This window comes from Ipomoea nil, unplaced genomic scaffold (assembly GCF_001879475.1).
Source record: "Ipomoea nil cultivar Tokyo-kokei standard unplaced genomic scaffold, Asagao_1.1 scaffold2845, whole genome shotgun sequence".
Classification (NCBI taxonomy): domain Eukaryota; kingdom Viridiplantae; phylum Streptophyta; class Magnoliopsida; order Solanales; family Convolvulaceae; genus Ipomoea; species Ipomoea nil.
Window position 1 is genome coordinate 8178581 of NW_017619273.1, and position 23706 is coordinate 8202286.

At 45.6% G+C, this 23706-nt stretch overlaps 2 protein-coding genes and 1 long non-coding RNA gene across 3 annotated transcripts; all 3 read left to right on the forward strand.

Moving 5' to 3' along the window:
• The first annotated feature begins 3850 nt into the window (after positions 1–3850).
• Positions 3851–5503, forward strand: LOC109159926. The gene is made up of 4 exons (XM_019308038.1): positions 3851–4105; positions 4359–4603; positions 4686–4920; positions 4982–5503. Exons 1-4 carry the CDS (start codon positions 3851–3853, stop codon positions 5501–5503), a joined length of 1257 nt encoding a protein of 418 aa, XP_019163583.1.
• A 12971-nt stretch (positions 5504–18474) lies between these two features.
• LOC109159671 (ubiquitin-conjugating enzyme E2 variant 1C-like) lies at positions 18475–23094 on the forward strand. The gene is made up of 4 exons (XM_019307748.1): positions 18475–18603; positions 21389–21528; positions 21854–21979; positions 22728–23094. Exons 1-4 carry the CDS (start codon positions 18570–18572, stop codon positions 22866–22868), a joined length of 441 nt encoding a protein of 146 aa, XP_019163293.1. The 5' UTR covers positions 18475–18569; the 3' UTR covers positions 22869–23094.
• On the forward strand, positions 18617–19220 carry LOC109159672. Its single transcript, XR_002050633.1, has 2 exons — positions 18617–18764; positions 18907–19220. It is a non-coding gene; the product is annotated as an uncharacterized LOC109159672 (long non-coding RNA).
• Positions 23095–23706: the final 612 nt, after the last annotated feature.

Below are 23706 nucleotides of genomic sequence, written 5' to 3' on the forward strand. Positions count from 1 at the left end.
GTCCCCCTTGTAAAGGGGATCGCGATCCACCAACTGTGCGCGTCAGCGGTGTGTCGGATCGTGGTCCGACGTTGAGTTCGTCAGCGGTTCTTAAAGGGTTGGTTGCGATTAACTCCCCTCATACCACGGTACTGAGGTAGGGTGCTGCGGGGCCGTGTTAATGCTATAAGCATTAACCCTCATGTTCGGGGCATGCGATTAGTCCTGTGGCGCCATCAACGATTATGTGATATGAATGATGATTGAATGGTGATGTGTTTGAATCAAAAAGTGTTCTGTGACCTTAGATGCGTATTCCTTATAATGCTATCTCTACTTAACTGTTTATCATTGTTTGATGTGCGTGTCCCTACTTGCTGAGTCTATTCCCGGTTTTAAAACTAGTGTCTCTTAAGTATATATCTTCCTGCTTCAAAATGATTTTCGTATATCTATATATATATATCTATCTATATTGTATTTCAACGCGTTGGAGTGGGTTACCAGCATCTCTCGCTGAACAGATATATTTGGCTTTCAGGCACAGATGAGTAGATCCCAGAGCGCGCTAGAGATCCGAGGCATAGAGTAGCTAGTTCCCTTTCGGCCTGCGTGCCATGACTATGTATTGACGTTATTTGAGGATTCTAGTTAGTAAGCCTGTGCACCTGAGTTCTCTAGCTCAGGTGTGGCATAGCACCCCATACTCTTATGCTTGATTTTGGGATTTAATGAGGAATTACCTTTATTATATAAGTTTTAAAAGTTTCAAAATTTCGGGGTGTTACATGAGTGGTGGTTCCTGGACATATGAACAGAGTTTGCTTATTATGCAGAAGGTTGAGCCGGGTGATGATCGGGAGACTATTCCTTTGAATCATGCGGAGTTTTGGGTGCAGATACATTCATTGCCGGTAGGCCTACGCTCGGATGCAGTTGTCTCCGCTATCGGTTCGTTTTTGGGGACTCTGGCATCTACGGATGAGAACAATTTTGGGGGAGAAATGAGGACTTACTATCGAGTCCGTGTGGCTATAGATGTAACCAGACCTTTAAAGAAGCAGATGAAGCTAAGGAAGGATAATGTATCGTGGGATCTGGTTGATTTCAGGTACGAAAGGCTGCCAACTTTCTGTTTTCTCTGCGGGATCATCGGGCATGGTGATCGAGTTTGTCCAAGAATTGCACAGGGGGTGGATATCAAGGCTGAGAAACCCTATGGGTCGTGGCTCAGGGCATGGTCTCGTAGGAATACCCCAACAGCAGGGCAACGGTGGGTAGCGCCTGAACTGGATGTAGACCGTAAGGAATGGAAGGCGCCTGGCATGTTAGTGAATGATGTGCCGGAAGATACTGGGGCAGGTCTTTCGTATGTGGCTACAGATTCGAAGAGGAAGAGAGTTGATGCGGACAGTACATCTGGGGAGGATGCTCATAATGATATGGAGACTGAAGATGGGGTTCCAAAAAACTGCCAGACGGCGGGTGTTGTTTCGAACGCCAGCTAAGAAATATGAGTATTTTGGCATGAAATTGTCGGGGGCTTGGCAACCCTACGGCAATTCGAGTTCTTGCGGACGTAGTTCGCGCTAAACGGCCACGAGTGGTTTTTTTAATGGAAACCTTCGTTGACAGACACAGAATGGAGAGTGTGCGAGTGCAGTTGGGTTTTGACAGTGTTTTTACAGTTGATGCAGTTGGGCACAGTAGGGGCCTAGCAATGTTGTGGACTAGTACAGTGGAACTCCAGGTTATTTCTTATTGCAGCAACTACATTGATGTTACGTTGAGCCTGGATATGGGTGGCTCTGTTTGGCGCTACACGGGGTATTATGGTTACCCTGAGAGAACACGGAGAAGGGAAGCTTGGCAATTGCTCCGCCATCTTGCGAGCCAAAGTACTATGCCGTGGGTAATAATAGGCGACTTCAACGACCTGATGTACCAGTCAGAGAAACGGGGTCGTGCCCCTCATCCACCATGGTTGCTAAATGGGTTATGTGATGTGGTCACTGATAGTGGCCTGCAAAATTTCCCTTTCAGCGGCAATCAGTTCACTTGGGTACGGTCTCCAGGTACAAGCAACATGATTGAGGAGAAGCTGGATAGGATTCTGGTCTCGGATAATTGGCTCACGTTGTTTGGGGGGACAACAGCTACATCCTTGGTTGTCCCATACAGTGACCATTGGCCTCTAATGTTGACACCGGTGGCAACGGTTAATGGTGTCCAACGTAAGCGCTTCCTCTTTGATAGTATGTGGTTGAAAGAAGACAAGTGCCGCGAAATAGTAGCTCATAGTTGGGAGCGCACGATGGGTATGGATGTTCCTGCGAATTGAATGTTGTGGTAAGGACATCTGGCGTTGGGGGAAGACCTATAACAAAGATTTCCAACGTCAGATCGAGAGCTGTAAACGGAGAATGGAGATTCTGCGATCACGTCGTGATGAGGGCAGTTTGGTGGATTATGCTAATACTGAACGAGAGCTCCTTCACTTGTTACATCAGCAACACCTGTTTTGGAAGCAAAGGGCGAAGGAACATTGGTACAAGGGCGGCGATCTGAATAGCAAGTTTTTTCACAATTCGGTGAAATCAAGGAGAAGGAGGAATAAAATTAAGAAGCTAAAGGATGATGCTGGGAACTGGTACGAAAGGGAGGAGGAGATCAGGAACATTATGCAGAGCTATTTTGAAAACTTGTTTGAGTCAGATCAAGGGGATATGGCTGAGGTTATTGATGCCATTTTGCCGAAAATCAGTGCATGGGATAATCAACTGCTTCTGCGCCCAGTGAATATGGAGGAAGTGAAGAAAGCCGTGTTCCAGATGCATCCAGATAAGTCGCCAGGGCCAAATGGGCTTGGCCTGGGTTTTTTTTCAATTTTATTGGGATATTGTTGGGGAGGCAGTAACTTCATTTTGCATGGATTTCTTTCAAACAACTACTCTCCCAACAAGAGCTAATGAGACTTATATTGTTTTGGTCCCTAAAAAAACAATCCCAGAAAGTATGAAGGACTTACGACCGATAGCGTTGTGTAATGTGGTCTACAAAATCGCAGCAAAAGTCTGTGCTAACACGCTAAAATCTTTATTAGAAGGAATAGTTTCACATGCCCAGAGCGCGTTTGTTCCGGGCCGTCTCATTACGGATAACATTATGCTGGCATACGAGGCCTATCATTACCTACAGCAGAAAACCCAGGGGGAGGAAGGAGTTGTGGCGTTGAAGGTCGGTATGAGTAAAGCATATGACCGTGTAGAGTGGGGTTTTCTTGAGGTTGTAATGGTGAAACTAGGGTTCGAAAGAATATGGGTTGACATGATTATGGAGATAGTTCCGTGAAGTACAATATTTTGTATGAGCAGAATCAACTTGGTCCTATTATGTCGGGGCGAGGGCTGCGTCAAGGAGTTCCCCTTTCACCTTACCTGTTCTTGCTGATTGCCGAGGGCTTAAGTGTGTTGATAGAGAAGTATATGAGTATGGGAAGCTTGCACGGGATTCGTGTGGCCCGGAGAGCACCGCCAATATCACACTTGCTCTTTGCGGACGAGTGTTTTTTGTTCCTACGGGCCAATGACCGGGAAACTGATTGTATGAAGAATGTGCTGGACATCTATTCGCGAGCCTCAGGGCAGAGTATTAATTATGAGAAGTCTATGGTCAGTTATAGTGCTAATGTACCACAATCAGTACGTAGCACGGTTACCCATTCACTTGGGGTGACCGAGGGCAATACGGCTAGTAAGTATTTGGGGTTGCCATCCCTTGTGGGGAAAAGGAAGAAGCAGATACTAGGTTTCCTGAAGGATAGAATTATGGCGAAGGTAAGAAGTTGAAATGCTAAAATGTCATCCAAGCAATGCCCAGCTATGCGATGCTGGTTTTCCTTTTGCCACAAGGAATTTGTAGGGAGATTGAAACCTTGATGAATGAGTACTGGTGGACCGGAACTGTGGGGAATGGCAGGGGTTTAAGATGGAGATCATGGTCTGGCTTGACAGCTCCAAAAACGGCTGGAGGGATGGGTTTCCGTTCTCTTCATGAAATGAACTTGGCTTTATTGGGGAAGCAAGCTTGGATATTAGTCACTAACCCCACGTCTTTGGTGGCGCAGGTATACAAAGCCCGATATTACCCGAACTGCTCATATTTTGAGGCGGATGCAGGTTGTAACCCGTCCTTTATTTGGAGAGATTTAATCAAGGTCCAGGATGTGCTCCGGGTAGGTTGTAGGCGGAGTATCGGGAATGGTCTGCAAACGACAATAGGAAAGCATCCATCGTTGCCTACGGATAGCGGACCGTGGATAACAACACCTGTGTGAGGAGGTTTTTCAGTCACTGGTGGCCTCTTTGTTTAATGCCCAGGGCACAAGGTGGGATGTGAATCGTATTCAGAATACTTTTGAAAACCGTGACGCCAAGTTAATTCTGAATATACCCATCTTAGTTAGGAAGATAAGGGACTCGTGGTACTGGTACTGGGATGCGAAAGGAGCTTATACTGTCAAGACATGCTATAAGCGGTTGAAGGGTGAGTTAACTAATGTCCGGCCTTGGTCTCGTTTATGGAATGTTAATGTGTCACCGAAAGTTAAGCACTTTTGTGGGCAGTTAGCATATTCTTTTTTTGCCAACTAGAGATGCCCTACAATCTAAGAATATTCATTGTGCATTGGTGTGTCACATGTGCAGGAGGGAACCAGAGAGTGCATTCCACTTGTTTGCACAATGTACTGAGGTGACGAAACTCTGGGGTCTGATTGGCGTTCCAGCAAACGGAACAATGTATGGTAATGTTATTGACTGGTTTTTTGCCTTATTATCTAGCTTGAATGGTGAACGGTTAGAAAGATTTATAGTGGCGAGTTGGGGTTGGCAGAGCCGTAATAATTGTGTGTGGAAAGGAATTTTTGATGCTGATTTAATGGTGCGTCGTTTTCTCTCTTTCTGGAGGAATTGGTCTGAGGTTAACAATGAAAATCATGCAGGCCACCGTACTGGGGGGAAGTGTAGGTTGGTCACGGCCGGAAGAGGGAAGGTTGAAGTTGAACACGGACGCTTTGCTTAATGTAGTAGCTGGTACTATGGGGTTTGGTTGGGTTTTACACTTTTACGTGATCATCATGGAGGGTTCTTGGCGGCGAAGAACATGCATGCTTGTACATGGGTCTTACACCATCAATGAAGCTGAAGCAATATGCCTACGAGAGGCTCTAAGCTGGCTAAAGAATACGGGGATGGGCGGAGTGGATGTGGATATGGACTCGCAAAACGTTTTTTATTCTATTTTTAGTCATACTTTTAATTCAACTTTTGGTTTTATTATTGATGATGTTAAAGAATTGGCATCGATGATTGATGATGTTAAATTCTGTTTTACTAAACGATCTGCGAACTATGCTGCTCACACTGTTGCTAGAGAGGCTACTTCTGATGCAGGTTGTGGGGAGTGGTTTGATACCCCTCCTTCTTTCTTGGTGAACTGTCTTTTACGTGATTTAATGCATTGATGTTTATTTTTCAATAATAATAATAATAATAATAATAATAATAATAATAATAATAATAATAATAATAATAATAATAATAATAATAATTGTTTTAATAATATTTTTTTAAAAAAATATAGATGTGTTTTGGGGAAATCATTCTCAAAAACGCTAATGGGGTGTTTGGTTGGGAGGAAGGAAATAGGAAGGAAAACAATTGCAATTCGTTGGAAAAAGAATAAGGTAGGAATAATGTAGGAATTTAAATTACATTTGGTAGGGAATATCCCGACCGACATAAGCTCCGCCACGACCGACTCGCCTTTGTCTTTCTCTTTTGATCCTTGCAGGTAGCAGGTCGGGCTTTTTTCATAGAGATCCCGGTCGGGAACGGCCGGAAGTTGCCCGAACGCTGGTGTCGACCACCGAGCGGTAGCCCTTCGACGAAAGAGCTGGCAAAAAGGACGCGAAAGGACGCGTGGCGGCTCTTCATGGCGACAGACAGGGCACCCGGGAGGATGACACGTGGTGGCTACGTGGAAGACATGCCGAGCAGCCGGAATCTTGTCCCCGGCACAGCGGCTATAAATGCCCACAGTAGCTACAGTGTAGAGGACTTTTGGACGATCGATAGGTTGTTGTTAGAGAATCCCGACCGCACTCAGTCGGTACTCAGAGCAACCAAGTAGATTGTACTTAGGGCCTTTACCGTGATCAATAAAGATTTTACTTGCTTTAATTGGTCTCGTGTTATTTTATATTGCTTACATATAATTAGCAGTATCATTTTGGCGCCGTCTGTGGGGAATCGTACGAGAAACCAACGTCTTGACGAGCACCCGGTCTCTATACCAACATGTATCCGTGGGCACACAACAACTTTGCCGACGACCAGGCGGACGCGGCGAGCTCCTCCGACCACTATGCTACCCAACAGCAGGGTCAGACAATGGACCTCAACCTCAACCTCTCACCACCGCATCCGTCAAATACATACCCGGCCGCCCAGCAGCCGGTGAATTACATACAACCGGGATACCCACCACCCGGTCTGCCATACCAGCAGCAGCCGATGATGTATCCCGCCCAGTATCCGTACCCGGTCCCACCTCCACCGTATGGGTATTGGCCAGGCCAACCGATGTGCTACACTTCCCCGGTTGGTTATCCACCATATACGCCTGCCTATACAGCTCCAGCCGCCGCCCCTCCAGTACAACCGACCGCACAAGTAGAGCCGCAGCGTCAGTCCACATCCCGGGCTCGACGCTCGGCTCATTCGCGGTTGGGGTCGGGGGGTGCTGATGCGATGGAGGCACCAGCTCAGGCCGTTCAAGCGGAGGACCCTGAAGAAGTTGCCCGAGCGGTAGCTTTTGATCGTCTCCGACCAGAGATGCGCCAGCGTTTGGGACCCCAAGACCCGAATCGCGGGCAAGAGGACGTACAAATGCAGGAAGCTAGCCACGAGGCTTCATCCGGGTATAGCGGGTCGAGATCTCACCGACGGCGACGCGCTCGGGATACAGCCCAAGCCGCTCAAGCCGCCGAGCTCAACGAAACCCGAGGATTGCTCTACAACCTCCAGGCTGAAGTTGCGCAGCTCAGGAGTGCATATCCTACAGCACCCCCGGCCGACCGATCGACCCTACACCAGACGCCTTTCACAGCAGCGGTAATGGCTCAGCCTTACCCGCTCGACTTAAAGGTCTCGGGAGAGAAGAGTTACGACGGTCGGACAGATCCTGAGGCTCACGTGAATGATTTTTTCAGCAATATGATGCTGAAGGGCGTTTCAGACGCCGTGATGTGCAGGGCCTTCTACTCAACCCTCACCGGTCGGGCGGCAGAATGGTTCCGAACCCTGCAGCCGGGGTCAATCGACAAATTTGAGACCCTGGCGATCAAGTTTGTACGGAAGTTCATTACTTCCAAAGTGGTGAGGAAGTCCTATATGTACCTCGAAAAGGCCAAGCAGCTCGAAGGGGAAAGCTTGACCGACTTCCTCATCAAGTGGAAGGCGGCGGTCGGGGAGGTCGAGCCCATGGATGATGCGACCGCCACTCACATGCTTCACATCTCCCTCCGGGCGGGGTATCTATACCAGGATTTTATCCTCCACCCCCGACCACCTATGAGGAGGCCCTCCGAAGGGTCACTGATTATGCCAACGCAGGTGAGGCGAATGCTGTCAAGCGCTCGCAGGAGGTTGGCTCTTCGTCCCGTAAACCGGCCAGCCGGGCAGAACATCGATCGGGAGATGACAATCCCCGACCCCGCACCAGGCATGGCGAGTTTACGGCCTTGAACCGATCCGCAGCGGAGGCCATGCAATATGCCCAGTCCTGCAATCTCATCAAACTTCCCCATCCCGATCGAGACGGCCCCGACAAGAGTAAGCATTGTGCTTACCATCGATGCGCCGGGCATGACACCGAGGAGTGTACCCACTTGCGCCAATTATTGGAAGATTTGCTCAATTTGGGAAAATTAGACAAGTGTGTGGGGAAGAGAGAGGAAAACAAAAGGAACACCGATCGGCGGGATCATAGACGTTCCCATCACCGCTCTGATCGATCTGGGCAAGACAGAAGGGATGATCGTCATGATGACCGACGGGACCCCGACCCTCCGTCCGGTAGCCGCCCGTCCGGAAAGCCTACCATCCACGTCATTTTTGGCGGGCTGGAAGACGCTTCCCGACCGCGGACTAATTGCCCGGTCGCAATAGTGGATTCCCGGGGAACCGGGAAGAGGCAGAAGATGGAACCCATAACCTTCACCCTTGAGGACCAACCTACCAGCAGTGATCACGGCATGGAGGCGCTCGTGGTCACGATCGACGTTAAGGGGACAGACGTCCAGAGGGTTATGGTTGACACGGGCAACAGCGTGAACGTCCTATACTTGGACGTGTTTGAGAAGCTTGGCCTTGACAGGAAGGAGCTGACGCCGGTCGGTGTACCACTGTCAGGATTTACCGGGGCTCTTATTTACCCCGAGGGAAAAATAACGCTCCCGGTCGAGATCGGCACACCTCCAAAGTCGATCCAAACGGAGCTGGAATTTGTTGTGGTCAACCTCCATTGCGTCCACAACATTATCTTGGGCCGACCCGCCATTATGAAGATCGGTGGGATAATTTCTATGCCCCACCTGTGCATGAAATTCCCCACCCCTAACGGGGTCGGCGTGGTCCGTGGCGATGTCCAATCCGCCCGGAAGTGTTACACCCGAGCGGTTAATAGACGTGATTCCGGTCCATCTTCCCGGGTGAACACTATAGCCAAAGAGGAGGCTAAGGAACGGAAGGAGCAGCCCGAGCCTTCCGAAGAGATAGAAGAAGTTCCCCTGTCCGAGGGCCGCCCTGACAGGAAGATTAAGATTGGCCGAGCCCTCACTCCCGAGCTCCGAGCGGAAGTTTTGGCTGTACTTCGGGAATACGCTGATATCTTTGCGTGGGGGCCCGAAGACATGCCCGGGATCGATCGGTCGGTCATCTGTCACAAGTTAGCCGTCGATCCCGCAGCAAAGCCGGGCGTGCAGAAAACACGACACCTTTCCTCCGATCGCCGTGAGTTTGTCAGGGAGGAAGTCAAAAAGATGGCGGCAATCGAGCACATCCGTCCGGTGATTTATCCCAAGTGGGTGGCAAATATCGTTCTTGTCCCGAAGCCCCCAGCATGGAGGATGTGCATCGATTTCACGGACCTCAACAAAGCCTGTCCGCTCGACCCGTATCCTCTACCAAGCATTCACCAGATGGTCGACGAGACGGCCGGGGCCGAGTTAATGAGCTTCATGGATGCCTTCAAGGGGTACCATCAGATCATGATGCACCATGAAGACGAGAGCAAGACAGCCTTCGTGACCCCGGATGGGCTGTATTGTTACCGAGTGATGCCGTTCGGTCTGCGGAACGCAGGAGCCACCTACCAGAGGATGGTCAACATGCTCTTTGCTGATCTGTTGGGCCGAACGATGGAAGCTTACATCGACGATATGTTGGTCAAGAGTCGGGACCGATCCGACCACACTCGGGACCTTCGGGAGTGCTTCCAGATCATGAGGAAGTACCAGTTGCGGCTGAACCCGACCAAGTGTACATTCGCGGTTCAGACCGGCAAATTCCTCGGATATATGATGACCAAGAGAGGAATCGAGCCTAACCCGGCCAAAGTAAAAGCGATTCTGGACATGCAGCCGCCTTCCACCGTCCGGGAAGTCCAGCAATTGACCGGTCGGTTGGCAGCCCTCAGCCGGTTCCTCTCCAAGCTAGCCGAGCGCGCTTTACCTTTCTTTAAGGTATTGCGGAAGGTTAACGGATTCGTCTGGGACGAAGAATGCCGAGTGGCTTTTGACGAGCTGAAGGAATATCTCATGTCACCAATCGTGCTCTCAAAGCCCGAGCTCGGAGAAGAGCTGGACGTATACCTCGCCGTGTCCGATCGCGCAGTAAGCGCAGTATTGTGCCGAACCGATCCGGAAGGGGTCCAGCGACCGGTGTATTATGTAAGTCACGCGCTACATGGTCCCGAGCTCCGGTACTCCCGACTAGAGAAGGTCGTCTACGCCTTGTACATTGCCGCGAAGAAGTTGGCTCCCTACTTCCAGGGTCGAGCAATTCGCGTGTTGACCGATCAGCCGATCGGTCCAGTCCTCCGAACTGCTTCATCATCAGGTCGCCTAGTCAAATGGGCGCTAATGTTGACCCAGTACGCGATCGAATACCGACCAAGACCGGCTATTAAAGGTCAAGCTCTAGCGGACTTCTTGGTTGAGTGCACCGCCCGGGATACCCGGCCTCCTGAGGTTGCGGATCCCGAGGCTGAGTGGTGGTCGTTGGCTACTGACGGGTCAAGTAGCAAAAAAGGAGCAGGGGGAGGAGTAGTAGTCACGAGCCCAGAAGGATTCAAAGTCTATTTTGCTCTCATGTATCAGTTCCACCCGACCAACAACGAAGCCGAGTATGAGGCATTTGTAAATGGCTTGCAATGCGCTCGGGACTTGGGGGCTGAATACATCCGAGCCCAAACAGATTCTGCGCTCGTGGTCGGGCAAGTTCTCGGGGACTATGAAGTCAATGGTGAGCGTTTGCAGTTGTACCGAGACCTTGCCATGGAAAAGCTCGCTCAGTTCCGGGGGTATACCGTCCGACACATACCCCGGTTGGATAACGCCGATGCGGATATCTTATCCAAACTGGCCCAAGACGCCCCGGAACACATGTCGAAGATAGCTCGGATCTTGGTGATCCCCAAGCACAGTATCCATCGCCTGCCGGTCAATCCAATCCAACCGGTGGAGGACAGCTGGATCACCGATCTGAAGGAATACCTCGAGCACGGTCGACTCCCAGACGACCCACAGCGTGCTCGAAAAGCCAAGCTGAGAGCCCCGAGGTTCCAAGTCTTGGACGGTCGTCTTTATCGGCGATCGTATGGAGGCCCTCTTATGCGTTGCTTGACCGCGTTCGAGGCCGAGTTAGTCATGAAGGAGCTGCACTCGGGAATCTGCTCCTCACATCAGGGAGGTCGATCCCTGGCCCGTCGTATCATGTTGATCGGGTACTATTGGCCGTCCCTCCAGCTAGACTGTGAAAAGTTAGCTCGGGAATGTGGGACGTGCCAACTGTACGCCCGGATGCCTGGACGACCGGCAACGTTCTACCAGCCAGTCACGACCGCAATTCCTTTCGCTAGGTGGGGGGTAGACATCTTGGGCCCCTTCCCTCAGCTCTCCGGTCGGAGAAAGTTCGTGATCGTCGCCATAGATTACTTCTCCAAGTGGATAGAAGCCGAGCCCTTAGCCACGATCACATCTCAGCAGTGTGCTCGTTTCCTTTGGCGCAATGTCATTTCCCGTTTTGGCGCACCCGTGCATCTCATTAGCGACAACGGTCGCCAGTTTGTGAGCCAATACTTCCAGAATTTCTTGGCCACGATCGGGACGACTCACGTCCGGTCGTCGGTCGCTTACCCACAGGGAAATGGACAAGTGGAGAATGCTAACCGGACGATATTGGAAGGTCTGAAAAAGAAGTTACACTCGGTCGGTCGTAGTTGGGCCGATGAGTTGCCATATGTCTTATGGACTTATCGGACGACCCCGAGGGAAGCTACTTTGGAGACCCCTTTCGCCCTGGTTTACGGAGCTGAGGCCCGACTTCCGATCGAGGCCTGGATTCCGACCGATCGAGAGAGAACCTATAATGCGGAAGAGAACGAACACGCGATGGCCGTGGACCTTGATGGGGTCGAGGAAAAACGAGAGCTAGCCGCTCGGCGTATGGCCGAGTACCAAAAACGTGTCAAGAGTTCGAAAGACGTTCGGGTCAACCCTCGTTATTTTCAAGTCGGAGATTACGTTCTACGACGAAGGGAGGCCAGTCAGCCTTTAGAGGGTGGAAAGCTAGCTCAGAACTGGGAAGGGCCGTACATCATCAACGCTGTCATACGGCCGGGTACATACCGATTAGAGACAACAGCTGGTCGGCTAATCGAGGGGACTTGGAATTCCGAGCACCTCGTTCTTTTTAGGCATTAGCCTATTTTTTGTATTTTCTAAGACGAAGTGGGGGCTTGACCTGCGAGTTAGTCCCGGTCGTCATTTCTATGTAAATTTATGGTTGTAAAATTAATTCAACCGCCTGCGAGCGGGAAAGTTTAATGTATATACGATCGATGATTGCTCGACCGTTTGTATACGGCGGCCCGATCGGTATTTTCTTTCACCCTCGTTACATGCAGATCAATTCAACATTCAATCAATCGGGCGAAGTCTATCGACCGGTCAAAACGCGCTCCACATAGGCGGACGCTCAAGTCACGCCGCTGATCGGGGAAGCCAGGAGCTCTCAGCATTATTCCCCGATCCGTCCAACTTCTGTCCACTATTGCACCCACTCGTGCCTCGAGCGCACAATAGTGTGGGGGCTGGGATAAGGAAGTATTTGCAGGCCCGTCGCTCGACATTCCGACCGTAGAGGCTTGTTTTCAAAAATTTTTCGACAAAGGCCCGGAGATCGGGTAAACCCGATCGGTTGGCCAGATTTGACGTCGAAATATCGAACGCACGACCAGGCCATAAGGTCGTAAGGTCAGGCGTTGAGCGGATCGAGTATTGCGAGACCGGGTCTAAAGGCCAGGTGGTCGAGTGATTATGATCAGTGTGTGTAAATTGAAAGCAAGGAAACAAGAGACGAGCGACGCAAGATGGAGCAAAAAACAAATTTTATTAACTAACAAAAGCTGCCCGGTACAATTCGGGACCGGGCTCCCGATCAATGTTCATTACAAAAAGAAGAAAAGAAGCCTACTCTATTCTTTTCGTCTCCCGAGCTCCAGCAGCCGCCTCCTTCCCGCTTGAGGTGACTGCCGTTGATGTCCCGGCTTCAGACGCCTTGGCTTTTGGGGCGAAGGGAGAGGGACCGGGATCGGCTAGGTCTGGGGGTAATGCCGAGAGGACCAGCTGAAGGTCTTCCCCGTCTAGAGCCTGCTCCAACCGGGAACGGACTCGTTCAAGCATCTTCCGTTTCCCGGCAGTAAAGCCCCAGCGACCGAACGAGACGATCAGCTCTTCCCCGATCTCTGTTCCCCGGGCTGCTGTAAGGAAGGCCGAGCCCAAGTCCTTGTCTTTGAAGGCTGCCCGCGCCAGCTCGCTCGGATTCTCGAGCTGAGCCTTCAGCTCCTTGGCCTCTCCAATCGCCCGACTGGCGACCTTCTCGGCGAGGACCCGCTCCTCGTCGCCCTTCTTCAGGGCCTTTTGCGTCTTCTCCAGCTCGGCCTGGAGCTCCTTGATCTCCTTCAGACGACGAGCGGCCGTCTTCTTATGATGATCAGCTTCCTCGGCCAGCATAGCCTGACCTTGAAGGAGTTGGGTCGCCCGGGAGATCTGCAGTACAAAAGGGTATTCAGGGTTAGCCCGGTCAAAGATACTTGGGCAAAGAGAGATTATAAGTTGGGAAACTCACCTCAGCCAGGTCGTGGCCGATCCGTTCAGCCACCTGGGTCGGGGTCATCTTCCCCAGATCCACTCGGGCTGGCGCGGCGTTGCCGATCCGTGCCAGCACGGAGGTAGAATCCCTTTCCCGCCCGACAGAAGGGCTCGGGCTGTGTTGGTCACGGCGGCGCTTCATGCCGCCCACCTCGGTCGCGCCCTTGTCGGCGACCTTCTCCTTTCCCCGAGCGACCTCTACCCGGGTGACCAGGACGTCAGGCTGCTCGACGACGAAGCCCTCGCCCGTCGTCACGGTCGAGGCGCTCAGAGGTCGGGCAGAGGGAATCTCATTTTCCCTAGCCGCTTTGGTCTTGGCCTTCTTCTTCCCGCCGAGGGAGATCTTGGCGGGCGGGGGAAGGGCGGTGTCTTCATCACCGAATTCTGCCATGGCTGCAATAAAAAGAGCTAAGTTAGTTTGATCAAGAAATGAAGCTAGGTCGGGAGGAACAGCTCGAGCTAAACCTTTCTTCTTTCGTTTCGACGGCTTGGCGACCGTCACGCCCATCGGTACGGGCAGGTACTTCTCCCTTAGCTCGTACGTGGGGGGCGGGAGCTTGGCGGCTGCGAGACTCTCGGCTGTCCGGAAGATGGAATACTCGTGTATTTCGCTCGAGATCCGAGTGACCGTCTCCTTGAGCGCCTGAGTCACGGCCGGCACCACTTGCTTTCTGAAGTGACTGCTCCAAGTGCGATCGACCGGGAGGATCCAGGGGTCGTATTTGATGGAGAAAATTCTGTTCTTCCACCCCTTGTTGTTCCCGGGCAGGCCTTTGATGGCGCACATATCTGCTCGGGATTGCAGCATCAGGAACCCGCCCCCGTAGCGGCCCGGGAGAACCTTGATCTGGTAGATGAAGTTGAACAACTCCATCGTGCACTCGGCCTCGTGCCGAGTGCATATCTGCGGAAAGCAGGCGAGGATCCGGTGGGCGTTCGGGCAGATTTGAGCCGGAACGACCCGATAGTACGCTAGAAAGGCCGTCAAGAGGGCCGGGAAGGGAATGGCAATCGGGGCCATTAGGGAATCGTAATGCATCCCGATCCACTTGCCCCGATGCCTGTCAATTACATTCCCCAGCTGCCGGCTCGTGTCGAACTCTACCCGACCCTGGAGTACTTCAGCAATCCGAGCCGCTTCGCCTTTGGTCAGCAGGCTCATTTCTTGCTCGACACTCTCGCTGTTCAAGAATTCGAGCTCGACGGCTGGTGTGGCCGGCCCGGCCGGGTCTTCTTCGGTCTGCTCGGGGGTATTTTCCCGATCACCCCCTCGAGGAGCAGCTTCCGGGTAGTCCCCAACCACCCGGGTAGGCGTTTCCCTAACGCCCTCGGTCGGAGAACCCCGCCCGCTTGACGTGGTTCTCTCTTCCTCTTCTTCGCTGGAGCTCCCCGATCCGCTGGAGCTAGAGCTCGACGTCCCGGAGGAGCTTGATGCGTTGTTATGCTCGACGGCTCGCTCAGGGGCTGGCGTTGCTCGGGGGCTGGCTTCGGGAGTGCAGGACATAATGTCCACTTCCTCGTCGCTGATATGCTCGACCTCCTCATCATAATCCGCGATCGAGGCGTTTTGACTGTCAGAGTCCGTCATTTCGATCTACCTAACGGTCGGTCGGGGTTAGTAAAGGACTTGAGACGTCCGGGACAGTTAGTTGACCTAGCGTTCTACCTATAGCTGAAAGCCTAAAGTAAAGAAGAAGGATTAAGAGCTTACCGAGTGGAGGGAGATTGAAGCTCGAAGTTCGAAGTTTGCTTGCTCGACTGCCTTGCTAAGGTGCTCTGCTCGGGACTCTCCGAGGGTACCGATTGATGCGCAAGAGTGAGGAAAGTTCAAATGTGGGCCTCAAAGGCCTATTTATAGGAGAGCATTTAGGCGGGAAAATGAATCCACTTGCGTGACACGACTGGCGCTGAATCCGAGGCGACGGTTGCAGTCGCAGAGGCCGGCAGTGGCCGACACGTGGCGAGGAGGGGAATGACAGCTGGCCGGTCGGTCTAATGCCTGACGGTTGGGCTTCTTCATCCCGTCCCGTTTTTTCCCGACTGATCAAAAAGGCCCGGGCTGGGGGGCTTTTGGTAGGGAATATCCCGACCGACATAAGCTCCGCCACGACCGACTCGCCTTTGTCTTTCTCTTTTGATCCTTGCAGGTAGCAGGTCGGGCTTTTTTCATAGAGATCCCGGTCGGGAACGGCCGGAAGTTGCCCGAACGCTGGTGTCGACCACCGAGCGGTAGCCCTTCGACGAAAGAGCTGGCACAAAGGACGCGAAAGGACGCGTGGCGGCTCTTCATGGCGACAGACAGGGCACCCGGGAGGATGACACGTGGTGGCTACGTGGAAGACATGCCGAGCAGCCGGAATCTTGTCCCCGACACAGCGGCTATAAATGCCCACAGTAGCTACAGTGTAGAGGACTTTTGGACGATCGATAGGTTGTTGTTAGAGAATCCCGACCGCACTCAGTCGGTACTCAGAGCAACCAAGTAGATTGTACTTAGGGCCTTTACCGTGATCAATAAAGATTTTACTTGCTTTAATTGGTCTCGTGTTATTTTATATTGCTTACATATAATTAGCAGTATCAACATTGTTTGGTAGGAGGAATAGAATTATTGGGAATGAGAAGGAAAAAAGTGATATAAAGACTAAAATGTCCTTGTGTAATAAAAAGAATAACAACCATCAAGCGTATTTTTGTCATTTCATTCATTTTCTCATTCCCAAAAGCATTGAATTGCAATTCTGTGGAATTGCAATTCCCTCCAACCAAACACTGTAGTTTGACTTGCAATGGAATAAAGTAGGAAAAAAAAATTACAACTACATCCAACTCAAAAACGTTAAGTGAAAATATTGTAAATTGCAATGTTTGTATTTTCAGTGGGTTGGAACAAATTGTTGCTTCAAACTTTTGAATAACCAAAACACTTTCTTTAGAATTTTGATATTTGGGTTACATCATATTTTCCAATCGTCCAATATCTTTGGGTTACATTATAATTAAAATTTTTAAATTTTTACTACATCTAAATTCCTTAAATTAGGAATTTCTTTATTCATAATAATTTATTCAACAATAATGGTTGAACTAAATGAACACTTAGCAAAACACCTAAAGGACTGGTACCGTTGATTCATTCATTGATCTTGTATATATCTGCATTCATTAAATATATTAGAACCCTTTGCAACAAAAATACTTGGTTACTATTTAAAAAATGTTTAGTAACAATTATAATGAATCTCCTATATTACATTGTATTCATATACTATGAATTACATATTTAAATAAACAAATTAGACATTAAATTACTTATGTTGAACTTCTCATATATAATCTTGCATTGATATACTTTCAAATATTTATTTAATTATAAACATTGGGTAGAAAAAATGACCGTCAAATTATTAAATCAAATGAATAGTTTAGAGTTTAATTTTTCCTTGAGATTTCTTAATTTATCCTTAATTATATGATTATCCGATCTGTTAACTTTTCCATTAAGTACGGTTAATTCACCGTTAGTTAAAGTCTAATATAGAATTATAACTACAACATTAATCTAATTCTAATATTAAAGTAGTCTTAATAGAACTCTAACCAAAAATCCTACTGCCGGAATCTCCTCAAACAATATTAGTATATATTTAATATTTTATGCTTTAATTTTTATTTTATCTCCCTTATGTCCCTATTTGGTTTCAACTATACCCATACAATTATTTTATTGACAATTATAATCAATCTTGACTATATTATCTTGCATTTGTGAACTTAGAATTACCAACTTAAATATGCAAATTCAACATTCAATTATCTATGCATGAACAATTTCAATATTAATCTTGTCTTGATATACTTTAAAATATTTATTTAAGAAAAACATGGGGCATTATCACAATCGCGCAATGCGCGTAAAAAACTAGTATATATATATTAATAAGAGCCAAAAGAAGTTAGGCCTATAATAAGTAAAAAAATGTCCATCAAATTATTAAATCAAAAGAATCGTTCAAATTGTTCAGATTTTAATTTTTCTTTGAGATTTTCAAATTTATCCTTAATTATATGATTTCAATATAAAAAAAAAAAAAAAGTCTTAGATTCGAACCCTATCACAATCAAAATTCCATTAAAAATTATATTCTCCGTTAACTTACTCATTGATTTCAATAAGAAAGGTTTTAGGTTCAAACTTCATCTGAATCAAAGTTGACATAATTAGTACTATAATTTACGCTTATTAAATTAAATAAATAATTTAGTAGGCTAGAACAAAAAATAATACATATAAATTTCTTTAATTTAGAATTATGTGTCTACAAAGGATTTGTACCGTTGATTCATTTATTGATCTTGTATATGCATTTCATTAAATATATTAGAACCCTTTGCAACAAAAATACTTGTTTACTATTTAAAAAAAGTTTAGTGACAATTATAATGAATCTCCTATATTATCTTCATATCTTGTATTCATATACTATGAGTTACATATTTAAATAAACAAATTCAACATTAGATTACTTATGTATGAACTTCTCATATATAATCTTGCATTGATATACTTTCAAATATTTATTTAATTATAAACCTGGGACATAAACTCATTCGAGCATTGCGCGTGTAAAACTAGTAATAATTATTAAAAAATAAAAATGGAAAGAGAAGCGGTATAAAGATTAAAATGCCCACGTGTAATAATAATAATAATAATCCGCATGGGTAGCTCAACTGGTCATAAAGGTGAAACTTTAGAAGAATGACTAAGGATCAAGGGGGCTTCTTGTGCGCAGTGAGCACCGATCTAGCAATAATCTATGAGAATGACAAGAATTCTAGTTTCACTAGAAATAGAATTACAGTTCTATCCAATCAAACAATATAATTTGACAGCCAAAAAGTTACATTTAAAAAAGAATTGCAATTGCAGTCTACCAATTTACCAAACGCCCCAAATACATCATATTAAATTTATTGGAAATACATCTCCCTCTTTATATCATTTTTCCTCAGAAGTCAATTTTACATTGCGTTATCTCCAGGAAACTCTTCAAAGGTTTGATCTTTATATCTGTAATCTCTATTCCAGATAATGACACTCGGTGCAGGAGGATCTAGGGTTGTTGGTAAATACTCACCTCAGTTTTCGTTCATTTTTCCTTTGAGCTTATTTTTAAGTATAACTACATGTTTGGTTGCACGAGTCAGTCTTGATCTTGTGAATTACATCATATGGCTATGAATTCTTTCTGTGAATTATCAATGGGTTAATGAAATTCAGTTTTGGGTATGTGCCATTTCCATTATTTGATGCTTTGCTCTCAGCTCTATCGTCGCTAAAGACTTAGGGTTTTTCCTCTGATGGTTTTTGTTATAGGTCTATTCTTTTTTCCCTTTTTGAATGAATTTGCTGTTTGATTTAGTCCAAGATATACGGATGTTTGGAGCTTTTAAGGTATATTTTGTCTTGGGGAAAATTGAGCTAGTGTGGAGGTCTTTGATCTTGATTCTTTGAGATATGGCTAGCCATTGCAGTACTACTATTTGGAGTGAAGATGTGCTTCGTGGGCATTAGTTTGTTGGCCCCCCATTTTCCATGTTAATAAAAAAAAAAAAGGACACTATTTGGAGTGGCTTATATGTACTTTTTGGTATCTTGATTATTTTCAATTGTATGTGTACTTTTGCAACATGAGCCAGAAATCAGGGTTGAATGAATGTTTTGATGTGAATTATTACCTTACCAAGGTACTCTGTAAAGGATTCAACTTAAAGGAATCAAAGATTTTAGTAAGGGGATGAAGAACTGAAGTGCAGCAAAGCAGGATTTCAGAAAGCTGAGGAACCAGGACTGGCGCTAGAGAGATTAAGAGAGCTAGATCAAATTGCGTTCATGGTTCCTTTCGTCTTGTAACTATTAATTATAATAGCTAGTGATAACTAATCCGGCTTAGGTAGATGGAGTTCTATTGTTATGTCACCTGAGCAGAAAGGAATGAGAACAAAAACAACAAACTTTAGAAATGGTGGGAATATAATGACTCCAACAACTAAATCCTCAAAATGAAGTTTTCTAACTACGTTCCCCAATTTTTGGTTTAATGAATTGAACCCTAATTCCGTAAGAAAAATGTGTTTCAACTAAGCGTTCTGCTATGCCAGGACTGCTAAATGATGCCATCCTTTTTTTTTTTTTAATTGTTTTACTAATGGGTAAATGCCAGGCTAGAAGTACATGGGTGAATAAGTAGAGAGATATAGAAAACAAGAAATGATCTAATAATGTCTAAAAGTAACAAAATCTAGACTAGATATAAATTTTTTTCTTCTATTTGTGTGTAGACTTTTTTATTATATAAATTCTAAAAGCTAATTGAAAAGTCATTTTGGGAAGAGAGAATGCTAGCCTTTCTGCAATTTAGGATACTTGACCAAATTATCTTAACTGATTATGATGTGGATGGATAGTTATTTGTGAAGAAAAATGTATGGGTTTGACTTATAAAAGATTGTTTTTTGGCAAAACGTCGAGAAATAGCTTCTGAGACTTCTAATGAGATTAATCAATATGAAAAACTAAGGGATAGAAAACAAATATTGGTCAATATCATTAGTGAAGAGATATCATAATCCTAATCGGAGAGAGGCAGAGACAACCTGGCTGAATCTGTAAAAAGTGAAAAGAAAAAACATATGGAGGAGATTAAATGGTAATGTTTATAGAAAATATAATATTGAGCTAAGTGGATACATTTATTATAGAGCAGGTGGATTTGGTAATTTGATTTCAATTATTGTAATAGTATAAGCGTTTCTGGTGATGAGAAAAATTTTTTGGACAAGTTTTTGGCCTATTTAGTTATGGAAAATGTTTTCCATTTTTTATTTCCAGTTTTTCCACAAATTTTAAGATTCATTTTGTATTGAACATTTAGAAAATATGTTCAAATTTAACTGTTTTCCAATTTATAAAATATGAAGGTTTGAAATCCAATTGTTGTCTTCACTGGTAGGTGGCAATTGTATTGAGTAATTGTTGTCATGGGGTAGGGATAGGTAGATGGATGTGAGGGTAGATAATTACTGGTGGTTGAAGTATGTTAGCAATGGAGGTGGGTAGTGGTAAGGGTAAATAGAAATTTTGTGGTGGGTGGGTAGGTACCTTACAGGGTTAGGCGGTAGGTGAAGGTATATATGTTTGTATGTGTTTGGAAATTTCTAAATTTCTTTGTTAAGTTGGAGGATAGTGCTTTCTTTTTTTTTTTTTTTTAAATTTTATTTTCTAATTTTAAAAATAGTTGATTTTAAACTATTTTTTGTCTTACATTTTTCTTTAAAATTGGAGAACTTTTCAGTTACTAAATAGGCTCCCCTAAACGCTTGATGTAATGGCTTATATCATGATCATAGGAAAACCTTGAAAAATGTTTAGCATTTGACTGATACAAAGCTGCGATTTTTATATCATGGTACTTGAAAAGATAAGCTTGAGGTTTCACTTTCACCATCAATATGTATAAGGAAACTTTTTAAATGGATGTTTTTTTTCTTCAATTCAATGTTAAAATGCGATTTATTTGTTAAGTATTCAATCAGCCCAATTGCATTTTCCCCACATTGTTGATTTGCACTGCTTGTAGTTCTACTCCTTTTGCATATATTAAGTTAAGACTTGTTTTCAAAAAAATAAAAGTTAAAGACTTTGATAACATTACTTCGTGTCCACGTTATTTTCCAATTCCAATAGTAGTTTTTTTATCAGTAGCTTACACATGATTTCTGGGACACTTAATTTGGTGCCAATTTCTGATTTGCTAGTATTCTGGGAAAGTTTCTTTCTTGATGCCTGACTTTTCGGCATCCTCTAAAAGCTTTGCATAATTTACATTGTGGGTTGTTCCCTATTTGCAGTCCCTCGGAATTTTAGGTTGCTTGAGGAGCTTGAACGTGGGGAGAAAGGTATTGGAGATGGTTCTGTTAGCTATGGAATGGATGATGCTGATGATATTTACATGCGTTCTTGGACGGGTACCATAATTGGTCCGCACAATGTAAGTTGTTTGTTTAAACTCCTATGTTTCTGAAGTGGTATTTTTTTTTTCACGCCTGTCAGTACGTTGGGTTAGAAACTTTTGAGGCTCCCAAGCCAAAATTTCGGGACAATTTGTACTGTCCTTTTCTAATAGTTTATTTTCAGTTATACCAAGTTGTCCTTTGATATTTACTACTTTTCATCTTTTATGAGGATAACAAAATTTTCTGTAACGATGATTTTATTCTCGTTATTAGCAGAGAGTGAGGATTTATGAAACAATGTAGCTTTCTGGGGTATTATACATTTGTGCTGATAGAAATTTATTGACTCTTTCCTCCCAGACTGTACATGAGGGACGCATTTATCAACTGAAGCTGTTTTGTGACAAAGACTATCCAGAAAAGCCACCGTCTGTCCGTTTTCACTCACGCATTAACTTGACCTGTGTGAACCCCGAGACTGGAGTGGTAATAAGGCATTTCATACTGTTAACTTGGTTATAATCTTATTCATGTTTTGATTTCTTTTCCTTCATTTTCTTATATTATCAGTGTTGCAAAAATCACGCAATCGGCGCCTAGGCGCTAGGCGGTCGGCCTCCTAGGCACCCGCCTAGGCGCTCTAGGCGGTCCCCAGGCGCCTAGCGATTTTTTCAACATTGTATATTATCATTCTTTTCTAAGTGTAGAGTTCAAGATTTCTAGTACGGAGAATCTGTTTTGATTATTAAGTACATTCAGAGGAAAAGATTAAACTACTGATTTTAATAGCATTCGAGGATTTGAATGAAATTTGTATAAGCATTAATGATCAAATATAAAGAAATCTAACCCAACAACGGGTAGTTGGTAAACGAGCTGCTAATGCATCAGCAAGGTCGAAAGATTGACTCTTTTATGTGTGCTTAGTGTTAAAGAGCTCGGGACCATGTTGGCACGACTTGGGATGGGGAAACCGGATGCTATATGCAAAAAGATTAAGAAATGTGGTCTTACGTTTTCAAGTTGTTTCTTATGAAGCATTTTAGCACTGTTAGGGCATCCCCATTTGTGCATTTTAGGAGAGTTTTTTCACGGGAGGAGTTTTTGAACAAATGGGGAGGAGGGGAGTTTTTTTGGGAATTTTTCTCTTGCAAATTAAAAATCTTTGTGGAACCCATTGGTTGGGGGAACATAATGATGCGTGCAAGAATTAACAGTTGGCAGTTTATGACAGGTTGAAGGCAAGAAGTTCGGTATGCTGGCGAATTGGCAGCGAGAGTGCACGATGGAAGACATCTTGAGTCAGTTGAGAAAAGAGATGGGTGCGCCGCATAACCGAAAGCTTGTTCAGCCCCCAGAAGGTACCTTTTTCTGATCGCTTAAGCTGCAAGCTAGAAAAGCTGCACAGTTTCTCATATACCCGTAAATAGTTTCAATTGTGAGCCCTAGTCAAAGTTAAGTTTATGGACCGACCTCCATGGGTCTTGGAACATGTTTCATTACTCTCTTCCGACTCTTTTGATGTTTTATGTTATGTTCAGTTGCACCAATGTTGACGTAGATTGGTACTATGATTATGTTGTGCTTATGTTTTCGCTCCTTATTTTTGTGATTCTCCCCACCCTATTCCCTAGTACCTAATGTTCTTGGTAGATCTGTCTTAAATGCGGTGTGCCTGATTGGATTAGTTTCATTTTGCGGGATGCAAATATAACGCAGTAGTTTCATTAGATCTGATGCTTTAGCTAGCGGTCAAGTGCTGCTGTGCTTGGATTGAGTTTGTAAGGCCACCGGAATACGTTCTGGGCCTTGAGTCCGACAGAGGTTTAGTCGAGTGTTTCTTGTAAGGGCCGAGGCTTTGCCTGGCTCGGGTTTTCCCCTTCCTGCTTCCCAAAAAAAAAGTACTCCCTCCGTCCCTAATTGATTGTCTCATTTGCTTTTTGTACGATTTTTAATACAACATAACAAATGTTATTAACTTTTCAATTTTACTCCTCAAAAGTAGGTGTTATTTGTACAAAGTACAATTGTACTTACCTCTAGAAACTTGAAAAGTCAAAAGGGTAAATTGGGAAATGTAGAGTGATAGTTACGTTCCATTTTGGAAAAATGACACTATTTTGGGACAAATTAAAAAAGAAAGTAAGACAGGTAAAATGGGACGGAGGGTGTATAACAGAGTATGTAAAAATATTCAAGTGTAAACAATTGCT

Bases quoted from the DNA above. Each gene is read 5' to 3' on its own strand.
- LOC109159926 (XM_019308038.1), top strand. From the start codon at position 3,851: ATGCCCAGCTATGCGATGCTGGTTTTCCTTTTGCCACAAGGAATTTGT. The intron at 4,604-4,685 runs GTTAGCATATTC...TCACATGTGCAG, and splicing joins GTTAAGCACTTTTGTGGGCA to GAGGGAACCAGAGAGTGCAT. The intron at 4,921-4,981 runs GTGCGTCGTTTT...AAAATCATGCAG, and splicing joins TTTTTGATGCTGATTTAATG to GCCACCGTACTGGGGGGAAG.
- LOC109159671 (XM_019307748.1), top strand. From the start codon at position 18,570: ATGACACTCGGTGCAGGAGGATCTAGGGTTGTTG. The intron at 21,529-21,853 runs GTAAGTTGTTTG...CTTTCCTCCCAG, and splicing joins CCATAATTGGTCCGCACAAT to ACTGTACATGAGGGACGCAT. The intron at 21,980-22,727 runs GTAATAAGGCAT...AGTTTATGACAG, and splicing joins TGAACCCCGAGACTGGAGTG to GTTGAAGGCAAGAAGTTCGG.